This window comes from Vombatus ursinus, unplaced genomic scaffold, assembly GCF_900497805.2.
Source record: "Vombatus ursinus unplaced genomic scaffold, bare-nosed wombat genome assembly UNPS02014973.1, whole genome shotgun sequence".
Taxonomy (NCBI): domain Eukaryota; kingdom Metazoa; phylum Chordata; class Mammalia; order Diprotodontia; family Vombatidae; genus Vombatus; species Vombatus ursinus.
Window position 1 is genome coordinate 11,497,540 of NW_020954751.1, and position 22,915 is coordinate 11,520,454.

The 22,915-nt window shown below is 40.3% G+C and overlaps 1 protein-coding gene across 1 annotated transcript in view; it reads left to right on the top strand.

Annotated features, from left to right (window-relative positions):
• Nucleotides 1-22,915, top strand: part of TG (thyroglobulin) — a 371,783-nt gene that overhangs the window by 68,288 nt on the left and 280,580 nt on the right. The window contains exons 20-21 of the mRNA XM_027845510.1: nucleotides 9,544-9,768; nucleotides 20,121-20,270. Coding sequence (XP_027701311.1) covers nucleotides 9,544-9,768; nucleotides 20,121-20,270 — 375 coding nt within the window. The remainder of the gene's footprint in view (nucleotides 1-9,543; nucleotides 9,769-20,120; nucleotides 20,271-22,915) is intronic.

Genomic DNA, 22,915 nt, shown 5'->3' on the forward strand with positions numbered 1-22,915 from the left:
ACCCCTGGGCAAGTCATTTAACCTTTGTCTGCCCCGGTTTCCTCAAATGTAAAATGGAGATAATAAAAGCAGCTAACTCCCAGGGTTGTTGTGAGGCTCAAAAGGATATTATTTGTAAAGTGCTTTGCAGACCCTAAAGTGCTATATAAATGCCAGCCATCATCATCATTATTATTATTATTAGTTCAAGTTCTGATTCTGACAGATACTGACTGTGTGACTATGGGCCTGTCCCTTAAGCTCTCAGTGCCCCAGGAACTCTAAGATAAAAATTATAGATGTCATCCTGCAGTGATAGAAAGAGTTTTCTTTCTAGGACTTCCTATATCATTAAAATCACATCTGGTTCAAAACCAAAAAAAACTCAAATAAAAAATGAATGTGTATGGGGAGGACAGGAAGAAACTAGAAATTATAAAATGTTACTGAAAGGGAACTTAGCACATAGAGGAGCATTTAGAATGAGTTGAATTCAAGTTAGAATCCTATAATTTTACAATTGGAAAGAAATTTAAAAGACTATTCTAGCCTCCCAGGAATTATCTCTACAATATCTTCAACAAAGATCCCTCTCTTTCTGCTGGGATATTTACGGTAGAATGGGGAAGGGAATAATTATTTATATAGTACCTACTCTAGTTATATAGGAACTGTGCTAAGCACTTTACAAATACTATCTCATTTGATCCTCACAATAACCCTACAAGGAAGGTGCTATTATTATTCCCATTTTAGAGGTTAGTAAACTGAGGCAAACAGAGTTTAAGTGATTTCCCTGGGGTCATACAGCTAATAAGTGTCTGCAGCTGAATTTGAACTCTGGTCTTCCTGATTCCAAGTCAGCTTCCTATCCACTGCACCACCAGCTGCTTCCTAGTGATGGAGAGTTTGCTATTAAGGCATTTTATCCTATTTTTTCAAATTGTTAGAAAGTTTTTGGTGACAGTAACAGAATTTGACTTCCTTATAATTTTCATTCATTGACCCTAGTTCTCTCCTCTGGAGATAAACAGAACAAATCTAATCTCTTTTCCTAATGATAGCCCATTAGAAACCTATTGTTTCCTCTTTAATTCTCTTTCCCATGCTAGACCTCCTCATTAACTCTAATCATTCCTCCTTGTATGATCTGGTTTTAAGCCTCCTTCTCATCTTGATCATATTCTTCTAGCCATGCTGTAGTTGAAACCACTATGCTTCATTTAGAGTAGCCTAACATTTAGTTAATATTTTTAGCAGTCATGTCATATCGTTGTTCAGTTGTTTTAGTCATGTCCCTCTCTTTGTGCCCCCATTTGGGTTTGCCTGGTAAAAATCCTGAATTGGTTTACCATTTCCTTCTCCAGCTCATTTGACAGATGAGAAGACTGAGGCAAATAGGGTTAAGTGACTTGCCCAGAGTCACACAGATAATAAGTGTCTGAGGCGAGATTTGAACTTAGGAAGAGGAGTCTTCCTGACTCCAGGCCTGGCATTCTATCCACTGTGCCATCTATCTGCCCAGTTACATCATAGTACTGGCTTATGCTGAGCTTTCTGATCCACTAACGTTACTTTTTTTCAAATTAACTATATGTCTAGCCATATCTCTCTTATCCTCTGTAACTGTACTGTATCTTTCGGACCCTGATTCTGCTATCCCATGTGTTAGCTGTCCCTCCTGCCTGGTATGTGTATGCCATCTCAAAGTTCATCTGAGTAATTGGTAAAGCCCTGCACTACTCCACTAGAGTATCAGTTCCATATTGACACCTATTCATTGATTACAAAAGGTCACAACTGGTTGCAACACTATTGTACTAGGAAGCTGACCACATTTTCCATCTGGGTCACAAGGGTAGCGTGAAAAATTTTGCCAAATGATTTCCTGAAATCTAGATGCCTTTTGTCTTATACCTTAATCCCTCTAATTATTTGTATTACTAAGTATGATTTGTTGAAACAGTGCCCAACCTTAGGCAAAGATGGTGCAGAGAAGAATCTTTCTCAGGCTGCAAATGGAGTATCTTAATCTCAAATTTCATTGCCCAGAGATGATGTCCCTTTAGGGTTGAGTCTCACAATGTATGATTTGGTAATTATAAAGCTGAGGACTCTAAATCTCACACCACAGCAACAAGGGCTAAATTTAACTGGAATGACTATGTTGGTTTAAAGTGCTTTCTGAAATTTCAGCTTTTCTGAGTTGTTTTATGGCCACTGTGAGAGCACAAAGATTAAATAAATTCACTTTATATCCCTGCCTCAGGAATTTTATATGCTAAAGTTTTCCTCAGCCCACATAAAAACCATAGAATCATAGATTTATAGAGTTGGACAGGGCTTTAAGACATGAAAGATTAGGACACAGACCAGAGCATTATGGAGCTGGATAGGATTTTAGAATAAAATATTAGAACTGGCATGTTAAAACATAAAATATAGAATGTGAGAGCTAGAAGTGACCTCAGAATATAGAATGTTAGAACATAGAACATGGAAAGTTAAAGCTGGAAGGGACCAGAGAATGTAGAATGTTAGAAGCTGAATGTAAAAACATGAAATTCAGAATGTTAGATTTGGAAGGGGCCTCATGAAATAGAACATTAGAACGTAGAACATGGAATGTTAAAGCTGGAAGGAGCTTTAGAAGATAAGATGTTAGAGCCAGAAGGGACCTTTGAATACAGAATGTTAGAACACAGGACACAGAATTTTAGAGATAGAGGACCTTAGAAATCAACTAGTAATCGTTCAACCTTCTCATTTTATGGGTGAGAAAACTGAAGCTTTCAGATATGAATTGGCTTGACTTGGTAACAACTTGTGCCAGAGTTGAGATACAAATTCAGGTCTCCAGATTCTCAATTCAATACTTTTTTTTTCTAATATACTACACTGCTTTCCATGTTGTATTCATGGCCTTCTCTTGGACAATTTATAATAAGCACAGTAAATAACTAGACATATCCTTAAGAAAAACAGTACTTTAAATGTACTCCTATTCATAAGAAAATAAATTCTTCATGAAAGCTGACCCGTGAAAGCCAAAGCTGGAGTCACCAGGGGACATCTTGTGGGAGGATGTGGTTTCCCTCTTTGATAATGACCTTGAAACATTGGCAATGTGCTCAAAATATTGGTAGTTTCCCTTAATAACTTAATGCTATTTTTGTGTCCTTCATGGAGTTGTTAAAATAGATATGATTTTCCAATGAAAATTCTGACTGTCTAATGCTTTTCCTCCTGCCTCAGTTCATCTACTTTATGACCCCCTTCACAGTGAACATTACCCAGAATCATTTAAAATATTACCCTCATGCTGCAGGAGAGACAACACGGTGTGTAGTAGAAACAATAACAATAATAACACAGTTATGAAACACTTTAACATTTTGCAAAGCACCTTTCTTCCAACAACTTTGTGAGTTAGGAAGGAAGAGAATATTGGTTCGGAAATCTAAAGACCTGGGCTCTGGTCTTGGTTCCATAACTTACTAATTCTATGACTTTAAGTCAGTCACTTTACTAATTTGAAACTTCAGTTTCCTCATCTGCAAAAACAGAGAAAATATCCCTGTGAGATAAGTAGAGGTGTTATAATTGAAATATTGTTGTAAGAACTTGAAATCTCTGATATATTCAGTCTATGGAGAATTTAAAGTATTTATATGTGTGATGTCTGTGTTGCATATTAACAATTTATGTTAAAAACCTGACACTTTGTAAACTATTTAGTCAGTATCTTCTTATAGAGGTCTGGCTCCAGAGTCAGGAAAAAAAAATCCTGAACTTGTGTTCAGTCCTCGCATCGGACACGTGCTAGCTGTGTGATCATGGGTAACTCACCAAAACTTTACATTTAAGAGGAGTTGCCAGTGCTGGTGGAGGGAGTTTCACACTGGGAGTTACCTACATTAATAAAATCCCAGATCCAGATGAATCTGCCCCTGCTACATTCCCTATCTCACCCCACTTCTCCTCCACTCCGCTGCCATAAACCCTCTCACTTTTTTTGCCTTTTAAGTTACTTATTGGTTTGGCCTTAGAATACTTGGTTTCCTACATAGCCCAGCTCACACATCATCTTGTACATGAAAAATGTTCCTGATCTCCCCAGCAATTGATTCCCTCCTTCTCAAAATTCCTTTGTCTCAGGGGCAGCTAGGTGGCACAGTGGATAGAGCACTGGTCCTGGAGTCAAGAGGACCTGAGTTCAAATTTGGCCTCAGACTCTTACTAGGTGTGTTACCCTGGGCATGTCACTTAACCCTGATTGCCTCCAAAAAATTTCTTTGTATCTATTGTGTATATAACTGCATATGCACATATTGTCTTGCTCGAAAGAATATGAGCTGCTTCAGAGCAGGGCCTGTCTTGCTTTTTTGTCTTTGTAACCCTAGCACTAACATTTTGTGCATAGTAGGTGCTTATAAGTGTTTATGATTGACTGAGTTGGTTGTCCAAGCAGCCTGGTGAATGTCTTTTCTGTGTATCCACGGTCAATTTGGTGATGGATGGGTTCTTTGTCCTATGTGCTCGAGCCAACATGAGGTAGTGTACAGAATAGACCACCTGGAATCAGGTCACTTGGGTTTGAATCCTGTCTCAGACTACTTAACTAGCTGTAGAAGGGGGATAGTAATAAAATTTTCATTACAAGGTTGTTGTGAATATCAAAGAAGGTATTTAAAGGGCTTTGCAAAATGTAAAGAGCTCTAGATGGTTCAGCCATCCAAGACTAGGTCATTTCTCAGATTTATAGGGCTACTGTCAGGCAGAGAAATTGTATTAGTTTGTTAGCAACACTCCAAATTTTAAAACACCAAGCCCACATTCTTCATCATGGCTTAACTGCACTACTCAGGGTTTAATTGACTCTTCTTCCTGATCAGCAAACGAACAACTAATAAAATGCTATGGCAGGTTGAACTTCACTCAATATATGAGGACAGTTTTTCTTGATAGACAGGTAGAAAGGTCTTTGTTGAGGACTTACAAGCTTATGGACTTCTAGGAAAATGTCAGGCTCACTATAGATAGAGGTAAACTCACCATGAAGCTGAACATATCCTTTTCTAGCCTAAAGCTTTTCCTTCCTTCAAAAATCTACATCTGTTAATGGTATTAGCATCCTCCCAGGCATCTGGGCTTATAATCTTGGATCATCTGTAATTCTGTTTTTTGTCCCTCACTCTACAATCCAATCAGTTAACACATCTACAAATATTAGCCCTCTTCGACATCATAGGGCAGCTAGGTGGTGCAGGAGATAGAGTGCCGGTGTGTGACGTTGGACATGTCACTTAATTTTGTTTGCCTCAGCTTCTTCATCTGTTAAATGAGCTGGAGAAGTAAATGGCAGACTACTCCAGTATCGTCGCTAAGACAAAAGGGGCAGCTGGGTGGTGCAGTGGATAGAGCACCAGCCCTAGAGTCAGGGGGACCTGAATTCAAATTTGTCCTCAGAGACTTACTAGCTGTGTGATCCTGGGCAAGTCACCTAAGTCAATTTTTTCCCACCCCCCCAATAAGAAAGAAAACTTCAAATGGGGTCATGAAGAGTTGGACAATAACTCAACATCATAGCCTTTCATACGCTTGAAGACAGCTGCCATGATTCTGCTATTTCTTTTCTTTTTAAGACTAAAAAAATTCCAATTTCCTTCAATCAATATTCATGTTAAATGGTTTCAAGGCCTCATGCCATCTGGACCTCCTTCCTATCAGTGTTCTCCAGCTTATCAATGTCTTTCCTAAAACGTGGTACCCAGAACTGAAAAAAGTGTTTCATATATAGTCTGACTAGGGCAGAGAATAAGGGCCCTATTACCTCCCTCATTATGAACACTAGGCTTCTAAATACAGCCGACGATCAAATTATTATACGAATACCAGGAGATATTTCATTAGAAACTTTTCTGAAGTCTAGTTAAAAGTATATGGAAAGCAATTCCCTGACCTACAGATTTAATAACCCTACCAGAAAATGGAAATGAGGTTGGCATGGTATGATCTGTTCTTGATGAAATGATCCTCATTCTTTGTGATTATTCCTCCTTTTTCTAAGTGTTGCTAATCATCCCTTTCATAATGCCATTTGGCATTTTGCTAGACATCAAAGCTTGCAGACTTTACCCTTCTCTGAAAATTAGGATAGTATTAGCTTTTCTCCAGTACTGTGATACCTCTCCAATTCACCATGATCTTTCAAAGATCACTGGCAGTACCTTAGCAGTAAAAGAGGTATGCAAATTACCTGGGACAAAGTAAAATAACTAATATAATAATACACTTTAAAATTTTTACATCTTGAAAAAATGTAACATGCAAAATGCCCTCTTTTCATTGCAATCACTTGTTTTATACAATTTTGCATCAAGTTCAAAAGATTTTCACTCGTATTCCATAATTCTTCATCATGCAACAACACTTTTATTCCACTGAACATTGAGCTTCTCTTTGACTTAAGGGCCCATTTTCCCACGTCTGTTGTTGTTCAGTCTTTTCAGATGTGTCCGACTCTTTGTCATCCTATATGGGGTTTTCTTGGCAAAGATAATGGAGTGGTTTACCATTTCCTTCTCCAACTCATTTTATAGATGAGGAAACTGGGGCAAACAGGGTTAAGTGACTTGCCCAGGTTCATACAGTTAGTAAGTGTCTGAGGCCAGATTTGAGCTTAGGAAGATGAATTTAAAACCACAAAATTAAAAATACAACTAAAGAGAAAAACAAAATGTGTGTGCCGCATGAAATCCAGCACTCATCTGACAGAGAACCAACTAAAGTTGGGGAAAGAACCTCGATTTGATTTCCTGTGGCTAAGGCTGGATGTTGTGAGTTAGCCTAGTGTCAGTAGAAGCACATGAGTATGCCCATTGCTGTCACAGAACGAAATCATATCAAAATCGTTGCTTGTCCCAAGTCATTTATACACCACTCAATACCTGCTGGCTCCTTTTGAGATTCTGAGATGTGGCTCATCTGGACGTGGCGACTGCACATGAGCAAGGTGCTTGGTGCTATCTTCTCGTCCCCTTCTTTATTCTGTGTTTTCACTCTTTTAGCAATTTTTGTCCTATTCTTTTCAAACTAAAGATCTGACTTTTCTCTCCATTGTTCTCTATTATTTTCCAGCTGATCCAAGCAGCAGACTTATCCCTTCTTGGACATTCCCCTTTTCCATGGTATAGCTAAAAATCCATCTCCTGCAGTGAATTCTGGCTTCTAATTCAAGAAACAGAAGCATCTAATACATACGAAACACCATGCTAGGCTCTAGGGATGGGAAGATAAATAAAATGCAGTCCATGTTCTCTTGGGGCTCTGCCTTTCCCATTGGTAGTGGAGGGCATGGGGGTGTGGATGTGCAGTGAATGGTGGGATGCAGGAATGGTGGGAATATGGGAACAAATTCACTTTGCTCTCATTTCTATAAATACTGAGATTATAGAGTTATAAGAACATAGCCCAGGAGAAGAAATCTGGCCCCTTCCTTCCAAGTCCTCTATGGAATCAATCTTCTGTGATAATGCATGGGCAAAAGCTAGAAGACAGTTACTTTTGTAGGGAGACATCTCATTAACTCTCCTATGCAGGGTAGGCCTCCCTTCTCCTTCAGGCTCATTCCTGGGTAATTTTAGAAGCATTTGAAGTTAGGATAAAGTAAACTGTTTACCCCTGGCTTTATTTACATAGATATTTCTGGCAAAAACAGTGGGTTTTGGTTATGTGGCAGTTTTAAATTGGCTTGTAGTAGCGTGAATGTATATTTTCTATCTGGGAGCCAACCCCACTGTTGATATAGTGCTTATCTGTTTTTTCCAGTGAATGTTTCCAGTCTGACAGCTGGTGAACTTTACTAAATTGTTTAGCTTTAAGAACAATAAGGTCTAGCTTAAGGATGGCCAACACAATCACAGAAGGAGAAAAACTGAGTGGCATCTAGTCCAACCAGGAGGTGATAAATCAGTTAATGAATCAACCAGCATTTATTAAGTACCTACCACAGGAGTTGGATTTTTAGCTATAACATGGAAGAGAGGAATGTCCAAGAAGGGATAAGTCTGCTGCTTAGGTCAGCTGGAAAGTAATAATGAACAATGGAGAGAGAAGTCAGATCTTTAGTTTGAAAAGAATAGGACGAAAATGGCTAAAAGAGTGAAAACACAGAATAAAGAAGGAGATGAGAAGATAGCACCAAGCACCTTGCTCAAGTTCAGTCGCCATGTCCAGATGAGCCACAACTCAGATACTGTGTGCTGGGCCAAGATTCCCTTCTTGGCCACCTTCAACAAGTGACCACCCAACCTGTCCTTGAGTACTTCCAGTGAGGAAAAAATTACTTCACCCTGAGACTACCCATTCCACTTTTAGATAGCTGTAATTATTTTCATTTTATCAAGTCAAAATCTGGCTCTGTACAACTTTTCTCCATTGTTCTACCCTTTGAGACCAAGCGGAATAAGACTATTTTTTTCTTCCACATGATGGACTTTCAAATGCTTGAAGATATATAGGATGTAGTAGATAGAGGGCTAGGCCTAGATCCAGGAAGATCTGAGTTCAAATCCAGCCCCAGACATTTCCTAGCTATACCCCAGACAAGTCACTTAACTTCTATCTGTCTCAGTTTCCTCAACTTTAAAATGGGGCGTAATAAATGCTTATTCCCCTATTGTGCTATAAGAAATGATGAGCAAGTGGACTTCAGAAAAACCTGGAAAGACTTGTATGAACTGATGCTGAGTGAAGTGAGCAGAACCAGGAGAATATTGTACACAGTAACAGCCATGTTGTGCAATGACTTACTTCAATAGACTTAGCTCTTCTCAGCAATGCAAGGATTTAAGACATCTCCAAAAGTCTCTTAATGGAAAATGCTATCCACATCCTGAGGAAGAACTGTGGAGTTGGAATGCAGATTGAAGCATACTATTTGCTCTTTTTTTTTCCTCTTCTGTTTTGTTTTGTTTCTTCTTTCTTATGGTTCCTCCTATTGGTTCTAATTCTTCTTTACAACATGACTAATGTGAAAATATGTTTAATAGGAATGCATATATAGAGCCTATATCAGATTGCACACCATCTTGGAGAGGGAGATGGGGAGGGAGGTGGATAAAATTTGAAACTCAAAAGCTTATGGTAGTGAATGTTGACAACTAAAAATAAATTAATAAAAAAACACTTATTCCCTTCTTCCTTCCCTTTTAACATCCTGTGTTGTAAGGTCCTTTCTCAGTGTTACAATATATATTTTAAAATTCTGTGGCTATATGTATATAGCTAACCAAAATATACTCAGACTTTTATTCTTCCCGTAGTGGCTAAAACTACATGGGAACCTCTGTCCTACCAAGAGATCCAACAGGTGTATGTCTGCATGGCTGACTTCACATGTGTCTAAGGGCAGGCATATACATCTTGGTCTACTCTGGTGGAAGGGAGGGGATAGTTATGGTAACTGTGATAGGTTTAAAGTTCTCCTAAACTGTGTTAAGTGTCTTTCCTTCTGTAACAGATGGAAACAGAGTGAGTCTTTCACATCATTGTCTCTTACAGAAAATGCCTTTGTGGGAAATGACCTTGTTGGACGCTTTGTAAAGCTGATCCAGAGTGGTGGTTTCCAGCTTCATTTAGATTCCAAGACATTCCCAGCAGACACTACTATACAATTCCTCCAAGGGGATTACTTTGACATATCTCCAAGTGTGCAGTTTGGATGCAAGAAAGGATTCCAAAAGAACTCACCACCAGCCAAAACAGTTCTGTATTCACCTGGATGTGGTAGGTTGATTCTCTCCTCTTATCTAGGGACCAGGGAGTCACAGATAGCAACTCCCAATAATGATATTTCCTTTTTTTTTCCAGCTCTCTTTATTTTTCTCTCTCCCTTTATCTTCCTTTCTCCCCTACCCCATATTTCTATTTGTCTCCCTCTCTTTCCTATCTTCTCCCTTTTCAGTTCCTTCCTCTCCTTCCCTCTTGCTGTCTCTTTCCTTCTCCATCTCGTCCTCCCTATCGTCATGTTGTTTGAATTAAACAAAGCTATCCTAAAGACAAAATGACATAACTCTAGAACCAAGATCAACCTTAAAGATGGACAGAAAGGTTGCTGCTTATATGATATAATTTTGTAGATCATAGATTCTGGAAGGGACCTTGGAGATCATTCATTCTGACCCATGCAGAAGAATAATGAATGCATGAATGAAAAAGCATTGAAGTGCTTACTATGTGACAGATACTGTACTAAGCACTGGAGATACAAGTAAAAAAAATCAATACAGTCCCTGCTCACAAGGAACTTATATTCTATTAGAAGAAGACAATATATCTAGGTGAAGGAGGAGTGTTTTGGTCTAAGAAGTCATGGGGATAATGAATGAAGTTATAGAACAATTGACTGGCACACCCATTCCAGGAATAGTGTTGGTTTGATTATAGTTTCTAGAGCTAGATGTGGAAGAGGATGATTGGGTTGTCTAATAGGAATGTCATTTAGATATGGTGAAGTTTCACCAATCAGAAGCCCAGGGACCCAGAGACACTTAGTAGGATCTAGAGCACAAGACCATGGCAATGAAAATGTCCTGGGAACACCAGTGGGTAATATGTCAGGATGATGGATACATCTGACCTGGTCACAGTCACTGGGAGGACAAGGGCACAGCCAGAGCTCAGAGGAGATCCCTGGGTTAGTTCCAAGGTAGGAGGAGGAAGGCTCACCATACTCCTTTGAGGGACTACTCTTCAGACTTAGAGCATTAATACATTAACTCTCACCACTCCATGCATCATAGTAACTTGGGATGCTGAGGAGGACTAGGTATTTTGTAGGGAGGAATGGTGTTTAACTCAGGAGATCTGATTAGATTCCTTCCTATAAGGTCATAGGTAAGGAGCTATTACCCATCAAAGTTGCATGGGTCATAGATTAATGGACCTGGAAGGGACCTCAGAGACCATCTGGTCCAACCCCATCATTTTACACATGAGGAAACTGAGGCACAGAGAATTTAAGTGACTTACCCAGGGTGGCACAAGTATTAATTATCAGAGGTGAGCTTTCAGCTTACATCCTCTAACTACAAAGTTAGTGCTTATATTCACTGTTTCATGGGAGATGGAAGTTTCTATCCATGAAAGCTTTCTGGCAGATTCCAGAAAAATAAAGGGTAGTCATAAAAGCAGAAGCAGTATGTTGTAAGAAAGACCAGGCCAGAAAATACAGAGTTTTGTTTGTTTGTTTTTTCCCATGAATACTCTGTGTTATCCCAAGCAATGCCCTTAGCCTCTCCGTGCATCTCAGTTTCTTCCCTTGTAAAGCAGGATTAATAATATTCTCACTGTCTACCTCAGAGTGACATTTTGAAGACCGAATTGGGCAAACCTTAAAGTGCCATAGACATGGGAGTGGGTGACATTATTGTTGATATGGGTGATGTGCTTGGTTTTTTGAGTCACTCAGCAGTTTGGTTAGATCAACATGTGGAAGGAGTCTCACTGACCCCATCTGGGAAGTTTTAGGCACAGTCTTTTGTGGCTTTGGGGGAAAATGAATTTTAATTAAAATTCAATGAGATTGTTGGCTTCTCTCACTTCATAAGTAGCTTTGGAAACCATTTTCCCCAGACTGGAGCTGAAAATTTTTTCCCAGGGAGGCTTAAGATGAAATCTTGATTTATCAGCCCTCTCTGTATCCATACGGCTCACTGAATATGCAGGGGAACAAAACATTTTATTAGGAATGGAGAAATACAGGACTTTTTGATCCCTCCTCAAAAAGGGTTCTTAGCCTTTTTTTGGGTCTCATGGACCCTTTTGGCAGTCTGGTGAAACCTATAGACCCCTTCTCACAATAATATTTTTAAACACATTAAAAAACCCGCAGAATTACAAAGAAACCCAAAGATTCATGAAGATAAAGACGTACTTTTTCCCATCTGAGTTTATAAGCCACCTGAACTCTATCCATGAATTCCAGGTTAGTAATTCTTGCTCTAAAGTATTGTTACCCAGTCTCAGGCCTAGTTTCCTGTCAATTCCTAAAATCTCCTTGAAATTTCAAATTCCATATCAGAGTGAAACTGCCATTGAAGTTCATTATGTATGAGAATAAATTCACCACAGACTCTTAGAGTTGGAGGGGATCTTAGTATTTCCTTGAACTGGAGCTGGAATTCAGAAGACCTGAGTTCAAATCTCAGCACTGCTATTTACCACCTATGAGCAAGTCTTTCCTCTGGGTCTCAGTTTTTGTCTCATGTGTAAAATCCAATTCAATTCAACCAACACTTACTCGATGGCCACTATGTGCAAGCGCCTTTGGGGGGGCTTTTACAGAGGCCTTCTCATACTTCAGATGTGGCTGTTCTTGGCCAGGCTGTCCCAACTGCATTCCCTAGCAGTGGCCTCCCCAGCAGACTCCAAGTTCTCCTTTCTGCCACCATTTTTGCCCTGGCACCAGATGTTTTAGGAGTATCTCTGGCTGCTAGAATTCAAATACATAGCTCTAGGCTGGACCTGACCACTGCTGCTTATTCTAGTCCTGTGCGTGAGCTTTGAAGTAACATGAGCCAGGACCTCAGATGAACAGACATCCCCCCACCCCTTACCCCCTCACCATAGTGATAACCTAAAGGGACAAAGACCCAGCCCTGAATATAGCACACACCACAGGTGCATTGCTTTTGCCCGGTCTCTACTCTATGAACTTTCACTGTTTACTTTATTAAATCTGTTATAAGGATTCAATCCAAGATGTCAGTCCCTTTCCTCTCTCCCTTAAATACTCTCATTGTAATTAGTTGTAATCGTTCAGAGATTTCCTGCAGCTCAGGCACTAAGAGAAGGCCCAGGGCAATTTCCTCTATATAGCACAAGATGTCACTTGTGCTTCCATCTCTCTCCATGCCCTGTAACACCATATTCTCCCTTCAGTACTTACTGACAATGCCTAGGCCTAGAAAGGGGACCACAGTGGGAACTGAATGAAGGTATAGGGTCTTTAGAGGGTGAAAATTCATATTAAAAGGGGAGAGAGGTACAGAGAAGTAGGAATAGGTGATCCCAAAGATCAACTTTGCCTCCTCTTCCATTTTATTTAATAACAAAAATAGCTGACATTTATAAAGGATCATAGATATGGGCCCAAGATAGGCCTTATTTCTTATTCCCATTTCCCCCATCTGTAGCTTTCTCACTAATTGAGAATTAATAAATCCATGCCCAAGGACACCAGTGGTGAAGAATACCCCAGAATTATACAATAGTGGAGTTAGAAAGACAAAAGATGGCAGCCTTAACCTTTCATCAGTGCCTAGAGAGAGGCTGGTGAAATCTGGTCCTTTCTATTTTGTGTGGAAGCCTATTTGACGTGTGTGTGTGTGTGTGTGTGTGTGTGTGTGTGTGTGTGTGTGTGTGTGTGTGTAGGGACAGGCGGGGAGTGTTCCCAACATAAAATTCACATCTGGAATACAGATGCGAAAAAACAAGCAAATGCATCGTCCTGTGGAAAAGTGTCATCATCTCAGTCTCATCTGCTGGGGTGATCACTGGGGAGGCTGCTCTGGGGAGGAGGGGCAGCCAGTTAGCCCCTTATGATTACCCTGGGGAACAGGAGGATCAGCTGGGATTGTAGGTTGCGGTTGAGACTGGAATGCCTGGCAGGAGAAGCTGGATAAAACAGGGGAAATGGAGTCTTTGTTTACAACAGCATTGTTAATGCCTGTGTTTACTTGCTTGTCTCTGGTCCAGCCATTGGCCGCTCCCTTCGGAATTACCTGCATGCAATGAGATTACCAGGCTAGTCCATTAAAACCAGAGCCCTAGAGGAACTGTTTCTGATTTACCAAAGCTTGTTTTCTGCCCTCCCCCTCCTTTGTTATTTGTGCTTTTAGCAGAGTTGTTTTCCTATTGCTTTTGTTCTGAGTTAGCATTCTGGGGTCCCTGATGTAGACTGCAGAAGCACTCTAGAATTCATAGAATACTTTCCTCACAAAGATAGTGTGATCTGAGTCTCCAGCAGTGTTTTCATTCTCATTGTGCAAGAATACACAAATGCAAGAATACACAAACAGAGAAGCTCCTTTGTCCAGCACAGGTTGCAAGTTATCTTTTAGCATCAGAAGAGTACAATCATAACTTTAGAGCTGGAAGGGACCTTAGAAACCAGTGAGGAAACTGAGGCCCAGAGAAATAAAGTGATTTGTTCAGGATCACACAGCATTTGAGCACAGGTCTTCCTGACTTCAAGTTCAGCGTCCTGTTCTCCACAGAAAAAATAAATAGGGCTACTCCTTCAAGCCCAAATTTGTGACTTAGTAGTTAAGCTCATGAGCAGTGCTTTTTGATTTTAGTCTACACTAGTGTTTTCACCGGTATAGGGAACTCTCGATGAGGAAAATCCCTCTCCCAATGCAAACTGGCTTTGTAATCTGCTTTGTAACTTGTGGTCTGAGAGTGGCTAGGGACATTAAAAGGGTCAGTGACTTGCTCAGGTTCCTACCACTGCTATATGTCAGAACCCACACCTTCCTGATTCCAAAGCTAACAATCTAACACTCCATCTCACTGTTGTCTATGGGAAATGCCACCTTAAGTGATAAGAACACAGGAAAAATTTGTGCTTACTCTATCTTGAGGAACTTGACTCCACTAACTTGGTTCATAACCTGTCTATGACATGGCAGCTAAAATCCTAGGAGGTTGCCGGAGCATATAAATTGGCAGAGGAAGGATCTGAACCATGACTCCAACTCCAGAACTCTCTCCACCAGGCCATATTGCTTCTATATTATAGATACCTCCAACTGCAAAGTGCTTTACAAGCATCTCATTTTACCCTCATAACAACCCTGGACGTCAGGTGCTATTATCATCCTCATTTTCCAGATAAGGCTGAATTTGAACTTGGTTCTTCTTGACTCCACATCCAGCACTCTTTCTACTGTTCCATTTGTCTTCAAGGATCTTACATTCTATGAGAGAAGGAGGATGTGTACACATCTATAGATAAACAAAACAAATATGATGCAAACACATGATACTTTGGGGGAGCAGAGAGTCATTAGACTTGAGGGATCTAGAAAGACCTCATGTAAGAAATGGGCCCTGAGTTGAATTTTGAAGGAAATGGAGATGGGGAGGGAGGGCTGTGCAAATTCATGGAAATGGCAGATAAAGTGAATTGTGGGAGGAACAGTAAGAAAGCCAGTTTGGCTAAATTAAAGAGTACGTGAAAGGGAGTGATGTTTAATAAGATCGTAAAGGAATGTTGGAGCCAAATTTCTAACGGCTTTAAAATCCAAATAGAAAAGTCTATATTGGAGACTAGAAGAAATAAAGAGTCACTAAAGTTTATTGAGCAGTGGAATTAAATGATCATGCCTGTGCTTTAAGAATAATACTTCGGCAGCTCTGCAGAGGAGGAGTTGGGAGACGGTAGAGAAATTAAGAGGCTATTGCAATAGTTCAGGTGGGAAGTGATAGATGTTGCTATTCAGTTGTGTTCAACTTTCCATGACTCCACTTGAGGTGTTCTGGAGTGGTTCGCCATTTCCTTTTCCAGCTCATTTGACAGATGAGGAAACTGAGGCAAACAGGGTGAAGTGAATTGCCCAGGGTCACACAGCTAGTAAGTGTTTGAGGTCAGATTTGAATTTAGGGAGATGAATCTTCCTGACTCCAGCCCACGCTCTATTAACTGTACCCTCTAGCTGGTGGTGTCTAAAATATGGTGAACAAAAAAAGGGGGCCAGATGTGAGAGATGAAGAGTCAACAAAACTTGGCAACTGATTGGCTAAGTATGATGAGGGAGAGTGAGGAGTCCAGTATGACTCTAAACTATGCACTCAGATGATAGGAAGGATGATGGTACCCTTAGCAGAAAGGGAGAGGTTTAGAAGAGGGATGGATTAGAGAGAAATCCCAGGTAACTAGGCAAGGTGGATGAATAATGTTATTTAGTGGTGCCATCAGTAGAGTAATAGAGCAACGGGAAACAACACTTTTTTTTGATAATTTTGTCAGAGGATCAACCCACTGAAAAAAAGAGATCAATACTAATTCCTCTTGGGATCCTGAAAACCCGGTGGTAACTTTCTAACTTACCATGTTGGTAGTAGAGACGAGCTCAGAGATGGTGGGGGGAGCTAGTGAGATATGATGAAGGATTATAGAGGAGCTATGTCAAAGAGATGGCAAAGCCAAAGGCTGAATTATGAGTGATTACTGTAGTAGGACACTTAACAAATTATTTAAAGAGCAGTTTATATGTTCATTTCCAAGACTAATGGGTTCTTTCTAATAATATGTGTTTCCTTTCCTACCACTATGAATGTTCACAAGCATATAAAAATGGGTTGGAATTTCTGCATGTATGTTTGACTTTCATAATTTTTGCATTTTGTAGCAGGGACAGAGGCTCAGATAAGAGATCTATATACAGATGCCTGCAATCCACTCAAAAGATAATTTGTGACTCATCTTCTACAGGTTGTTTGTTGTAATTATAGATACAGATGAAGTTTCAGTGGACAGTCAGTCAATAAGCATTTATTAAATGCTTGCTTACCAAGTACCAGGCACTGTGCTAAGCACTGGAGATACAAATACAATTAGAAAGAAGAAGGATAGTCTCTTGGCCTCAAGGACCTTACATTCTGGTGGAGGACAACTCATAAAAGGAAGCTGGGAGAGCAGGAAGACGAAGGTCTCAATTGGGGGAGCATGATAGAGGAAGTCCTGGAAAAGAATGCGTGTGGCTGGCCTGGACAACCCCCCTTTCAATGGAGGTTCTGGGAGGAGTCATCCAATGAGAGGGAGAGGCTGCAGAGTTGGAGGTTACTTCCAAGGCTGGACGAAGCTTCCAGGATGAAGAACTGGGGCATAGGAGAGGAAGTCCAGAGTACAGCCTGGAGAGGAAGGAGCACAAAGGAGAAAGATTCATACACAAGCCTGGGGATAGGCTTGCATGAGGCCAATCCAAATCACAGACTTTCCCTTTTTCTATATTTACCTGCTCAGAAACCATGCCATACCCCTCACCCCTTTTCTTTTGAACTATACACAAGGAAGGGACTGAACTGGACAGGGTGCTGAGGCTGGCATGCTGAATTTGGATTCACAGGGCTTGAGTTTGAATCCTGGCTCTGTGTCACTTGTGTGACCTTAGGCAAATCACTTAACCTCTGAGGACCTCAGTTTCCTCATCTGTAAAATGATAAATAAATTGAACTCTGTGGTCCTTTTCAAGGTCCAGATCTATACTCCTAATTGAATCCCCAAGAGAATTTTACTGTCCCCCCAACACGTGACATGCAGACCCCTGCAAGAATCAAACCAAATGAGCACTCATGAAAGGATGGAAAAAAGACTGGTCCCCAAATGGAGCAGAACTAGACTTTTCCAGATGCTCAGCTCTGGTGAGCTCATTTGCTACATCGGCATTCAAACTAATGTTCTAGAAGCTTTCCCAGCATATTAAGACAGGAGCCAGCATGAAATATCAAACAGAGCTTATATTCTTTGCTGTGTTCTTATAATACCTTCTTGGGGTTTGTCAGAGGAGTGAAGCAATGCCCAATTGCTTCTAGCTGCTGGAGGAAGGCATGGTGGGGAGGAAGGAGGATGTTACATAGTTCTTTCAGTCTCATGAAGCTTCTATTACTGGGCAGGAGATGCCTAAATGTCAGCCTTTTTTACTCCCTCATGGGGACAGTTCTACTTAAACTGACAAATGAAGTGTAAACAGAAAACATCCAAGTATTTTTCCCTACTGTAGATATCAACCATCACTGACCTTCTGCTGAAATTTAGGCATTATGAATGTTACAATTTCAGGTTCACTACTGAGATAAGAGAAAAGGTTCCGATATGCTGTTTCTCTTTAATGGTACCTTTCCTGAAGCCCGCCTATGTTTCCAGAATGTTTCCAGTCTTGCTAGATCCATCTCTAGATTGGGGGTGTTAACCTTATTTACTTATCATGTATTTATTTTTCTGAGTCTGCTCTTCCAAGAAAAAGTTAGTACCAGAAGTTGCTCTCCCTCGATAAGGACAATGATTGGTTACAGGAGAGAAATTTCAGGTAAATTAGAAATTCCTTGAAAGAGAAAATTAGACAGTAGTAGCCCAAGCTTCTTAGAACTTAAAATCTATTGGTTTTTCTAATTATAACCATGCCTTTGTTTTTCATACTGAACCAATGATAGAGATCATGTTTGGTGGAGTTTGTGTTTTTCTTTCTACTTTTGCCTCCCTGTAGCTGGGGGAGAAGAAGGCAAGGGAGTTCAGTCTGATGGGGTGTCATTAATTCTAAGAGTGCTTACTTGAAAGCTAATCGCAGTTCCAGAGATGAGTTTGGCTCTGGGCTTACTATTTCTCAGCCTGACTCATATGGGTAATGAAACTGGCCCTTTGAGGGAAGAAATGAATAGTCAGTAGTAAGCTGGAAGGCACATTATATCATTTCCCAGATGTGGCTCTGGTTTTAAGCTTACTTAGAATGTGAAGTCTGAAGTCATACTGTATCTGGTAACTTAGCCCTTAGATCCAGTTGGCAAATCTTGGCCTCTTATGCCTTGATTCTTTGCTAAAGTAATACCAGTAAATCAGCTGTAGAAAGTTGCATTGAATTTCTGGCCATCATCCATTTTCATTATCATCATCATCATTAGAGCATTTTTCTGGTAGCCCCAATTATCTAGAAGATATGAAAGAAATCTAAAAAGGCCTCTGAGTAGCCAAAATAGAAATCCCAACGTCTATGCTCTAAAGTTGATGCCTTTTACACATAAGAGAGTCCCTTGGGTCTTTACTCATAGACTATATTCTTTATATTAAGCAAAATTCCAACAAGTTTGATCATTCCCAATCTGCAGCATGAAAAAAAAGGTGGAGGAACTATTAGAAGGAGGTATATTTAAAAGTGGATGAGCTAGGTGGTGCAATAGATAGAGCACCAGGCTTGAAGACTAATCTTCCTGAGTTCAAATCTGGTTTCAGACACTTATTAGCTGTTTGACCCTGGACAAATCAGTTTCCTCATCTGTGAAATGAGCTAGAGAAGGAAATTGCAAACTACTCCAGTATCTTTGCAAAGAAAACCCCAAATGGGGTCACAAAGAGTAGTACATGAATGAAACAACTCAAACGACAAATATTTAAAAGTAATGAATAGAATAGCATTTTCAGAAATAAGATCTCAAAGAGCATGACAGTCCAATGTCATTTAGTGAAGGGATCCTTTATACCTCATTATCTATTACAAGTTAGCAAGCATTTATTAAGCAATTACTAATACTGGGCACTAGAGACACAAAGAAAGGCAACTTGGTTAGTTAGGTAAGACCCAAGCACCATATTACGTGCTAAGTGCATTAGAGAGTTGAAAAATCAGCTGTTATGTGAGATCTGAGTGCACAGGGCATTACCAATGGAGGGATCAGGGAAGACTTCTTGGAGGAGGTAGTAGCATTTGAGTAAGACTTTAAAGGATCGGTAAGAACTGAATAAGTGAAGAAACAGAGGGTCTCACCTGTGGACTATTGTAAGAGCCTACTGGTTGGTCTGCTAATCAAGTCTCTCTCTCCCCCTATCCAATCCTTCACTCAGTTTGTCAAAGTGAAAGTCTGGACATGTCATTACCCTACTCAGTAACTCCAGTTACTTCCTAATTATCTCCAGAATCAAATATGGCAGTTCTCTGGCATTCAACGCCCTTCAAAGACTTATTGTACTCTTTTCTACACACCCTACAATCCAGCTATCCTGACTCTTGCTGTCCAGATATTACATAATCAGATGATGGATTGGAGGAGGAAAGTTTGAAGGAGGGAGAGATTGGAGGCAGGGAAACCTGTTAGGAATCTATTAAAGTGTCCAGATGGGTTGGTAATGAGGGGCTGAACTGGGAAGGTGGGATGACAATGGAAACAGAGAAAAGAAGATAAAAACCAGAGATCTCTGACCTTTATCAGAGATGCTTTTGGTAGTAATCAAGGGCATGGAGTCGGTAACCTGTTGAAGACTTCTAAGTCTTTGGGAGTTTCATCTGTCCCTGTACTTTGGAACTGCAGCCAAAAAGCTTAGATGGAATTCATAATAATCCTCATTCTCTTCTCTTGCTTTGTAGTTGTTTGCCCTGAAGGTAGCTACTTTCTGGGTGAAAAATGTGTTCCCTGTTCTATTGGATTCTACCAAGAGCAGCCAGGCAGCTTGGCTTGTGTCCGCTGTCCCACAGGCAGATCTACCATTTCAACTGGAGCTTTCAGCCAAAGTCACTGTGAGTGAATGCCTCAGGGCCTGATTCAAAAAAGAACTCTCCCTAATAATACTATCATTTCATGCAGGGATTATTGCAATAGTCTTCTGGTTGATCTCCCTGCTTCAAATCTCTCCCCACTCTAATCCATGCTCCACAGAACTCCCAAGGTGATTTTCCTAGATATGACCATATCATTCTTCCACTCTATACACTCTGGTGGCTAACTGTAGCCTCTTGGATCATATACAAACTCTTTTGTTTGACATTCAAATCTCTTTATGACCTGGCCCCAGCCTATCTTTCTAGCCTTATTATATATATACTCCGTAGGCTAGTTGAACTCAACTTTTTACCATTTCTCATCCATGATACTTCACCTAACATCTCTGTGCCTTTTTTGCAAAAGTGATTTTCAATACTTTGAATATACTCCTACCTTGCCTCTCCCTCTTAGAATCTCTAGGTTCCTTAAAAACTGGGCCCAAGCTCTACCTACAATAGGAGGTTTTTCCTGATGTCCCTAGCTCTTAGTGCCTTCCCCATCCACTTGTATTTATTTTGTGTTGTTGTTGTTGAATTGTTTTAGGTTGTATCCAACTCTTTGTCACCCTGTTTTGGGTTTCCTTGGCAAAGATACTGGAGTGATTTGCCATTTCCTTCCTCATTTTACAGATGAGGAAACTGAGGCAAACAGGGCTAAATGATTTATAGCTAATAAGTGTCTGAGGCTGGATTTGAACTCAGGCTTTCCTGACTCTAAGCCTGGTGTTCTATCTGTTGCACCACCTAACTGTCCATCTATTTTGTATACACCTGGATGTATATACAGGTATTTTGTAGATACCTGTATATGCAAAATATGCCTTACCTGATTGTCCCTCTCAATATAATATAATCTGTTTGTGGCAGAGATAGTTTGATTTATGTCTTTGTATCCCCAGTACCTAGCACAGTGCCTGGACCATGATAGGCACTTAAAAACTTATTGATTACTGACTGATTAATTGATTGATCAATAGTTCCTATCCTCAAGGAGCTTACAGTGAAATGGGGACATGATGTGTCAAGGTGATGTTCCATCTGTGATGGAATACAGACAAGCTAGGCAAAGCACTCAAACTATTTCAGGAGGGAGAGATCATTTTCGTGGGCGTTTGTGAGGAGAGGCGAAAATTCGAGAAGGCTTCATGAGGGAAGTGGCGCCACAGTTGAACTATGATGCAAAGGAAGATTTCAGTAAATGGAGATGGTAGCCTGGAGGTAGAGTCCATTCCAGGCACTTGGGGTAGTCTTAGAAAAGGTAGCCAGGGGAGAGCTTAGAATCAGAAGGTGGGATACAGCTGCTCCAGTTTGTCTGGGATATAGACTGTGAAAAGTAGTATGAGATTTCCTGCCTATACTTTGTAATTGTATTGAACTCATCACCCTTCTCTTGTCCCCTGAACTTTCCAGTAACACCTTTGAAAAAGGTTTGCATAAAAGCTTACATCAAGTATTTTTCTTGGCTAAATGCATTAGGCCAAGTTACTGGGTTATTTTTTTTGTCATCTCTTTAAGTAATTTGATGTGAAATGTCCCTAATATTTCTATGCACCAGGTGTGTCTGAAATTGAGGCAAAGTAATTCAAAATGCCATCATTGAAGTCTTTATAGACCTGCTGTCATGATAACCAGATCCTATTTCTTATTGTAGAAGGTGGCAGTTAGGTGGGCACAGTGGATAGAGTGATGGGCTTGGAGTCAGGAAGACATTTTATAGATGAGGAAATTGAGGCACTGGGTTAAGTGACTTGCCCAGAGTCACGCAGCTAGGAAGTATCTGAGTCTGGATTTGAACTCAGGAAGATGGGTCTTTCTGCCTCCAGGCTCAGCACTCTATCCACAGCACCACTTAGCTGCCCCAGGTCAATTCCTGGCATTTCTATGTAGTAGAGATGTATGAAAATTCTTGCTCATAATTGCTTTATAGTGGAAAGAGCTCAGAACTTTGAATCATTAGATCTGGGTTTGAGATTTGGTTATACCATTTTTTTAGCTATTTGGTGGCTAGCTTGGACAAGTCAGCTGTCTTCTTCATGTCTTGTTTTCGTTATGTCTAATATGAAAGATTTGGATTAAATTTTTAAAGTACCTCCTAGCACTAACATACATATTATATATAATTATTATATCTCTATATAAATAGGTGTGTATGCATACATAAGTATATATGCACATATATTGAAATGCTTTGTATATGTGTGTATACATATACGTGTGTATATATATATAGCCATATATATACACACGCTATGCTTTTATCATGAGAGGAAACAAGTCATAGTGCATAAATGGCTAAGCCTAGAAAAACATAAAGTACAACAAAATATAAAATATGTGGAATATAAAATTAAAAGTTTTCCTCCTAGCCCTAAGTATGTCTCCAGGACAGATAGGCTACACCCCAGAGCTCAGAGCTGAATGTGTTGCTAGTGCTGGGAGAAGGCAGCAGCTCCCTGTTCCCAGCCTAGCAAACTGCTCCCACTTGCAATGTATGTAATACATACTCTGCCAGAGAGAGAGCTGGTACCAGGGAACTGAGCCAGAGCAAAAGGGTGGGACAGAGGAGGAGCCCAAGTGTTAGAACCAGGCAGGGTAGGTGAGAGAGCATCAGTGACACCCTC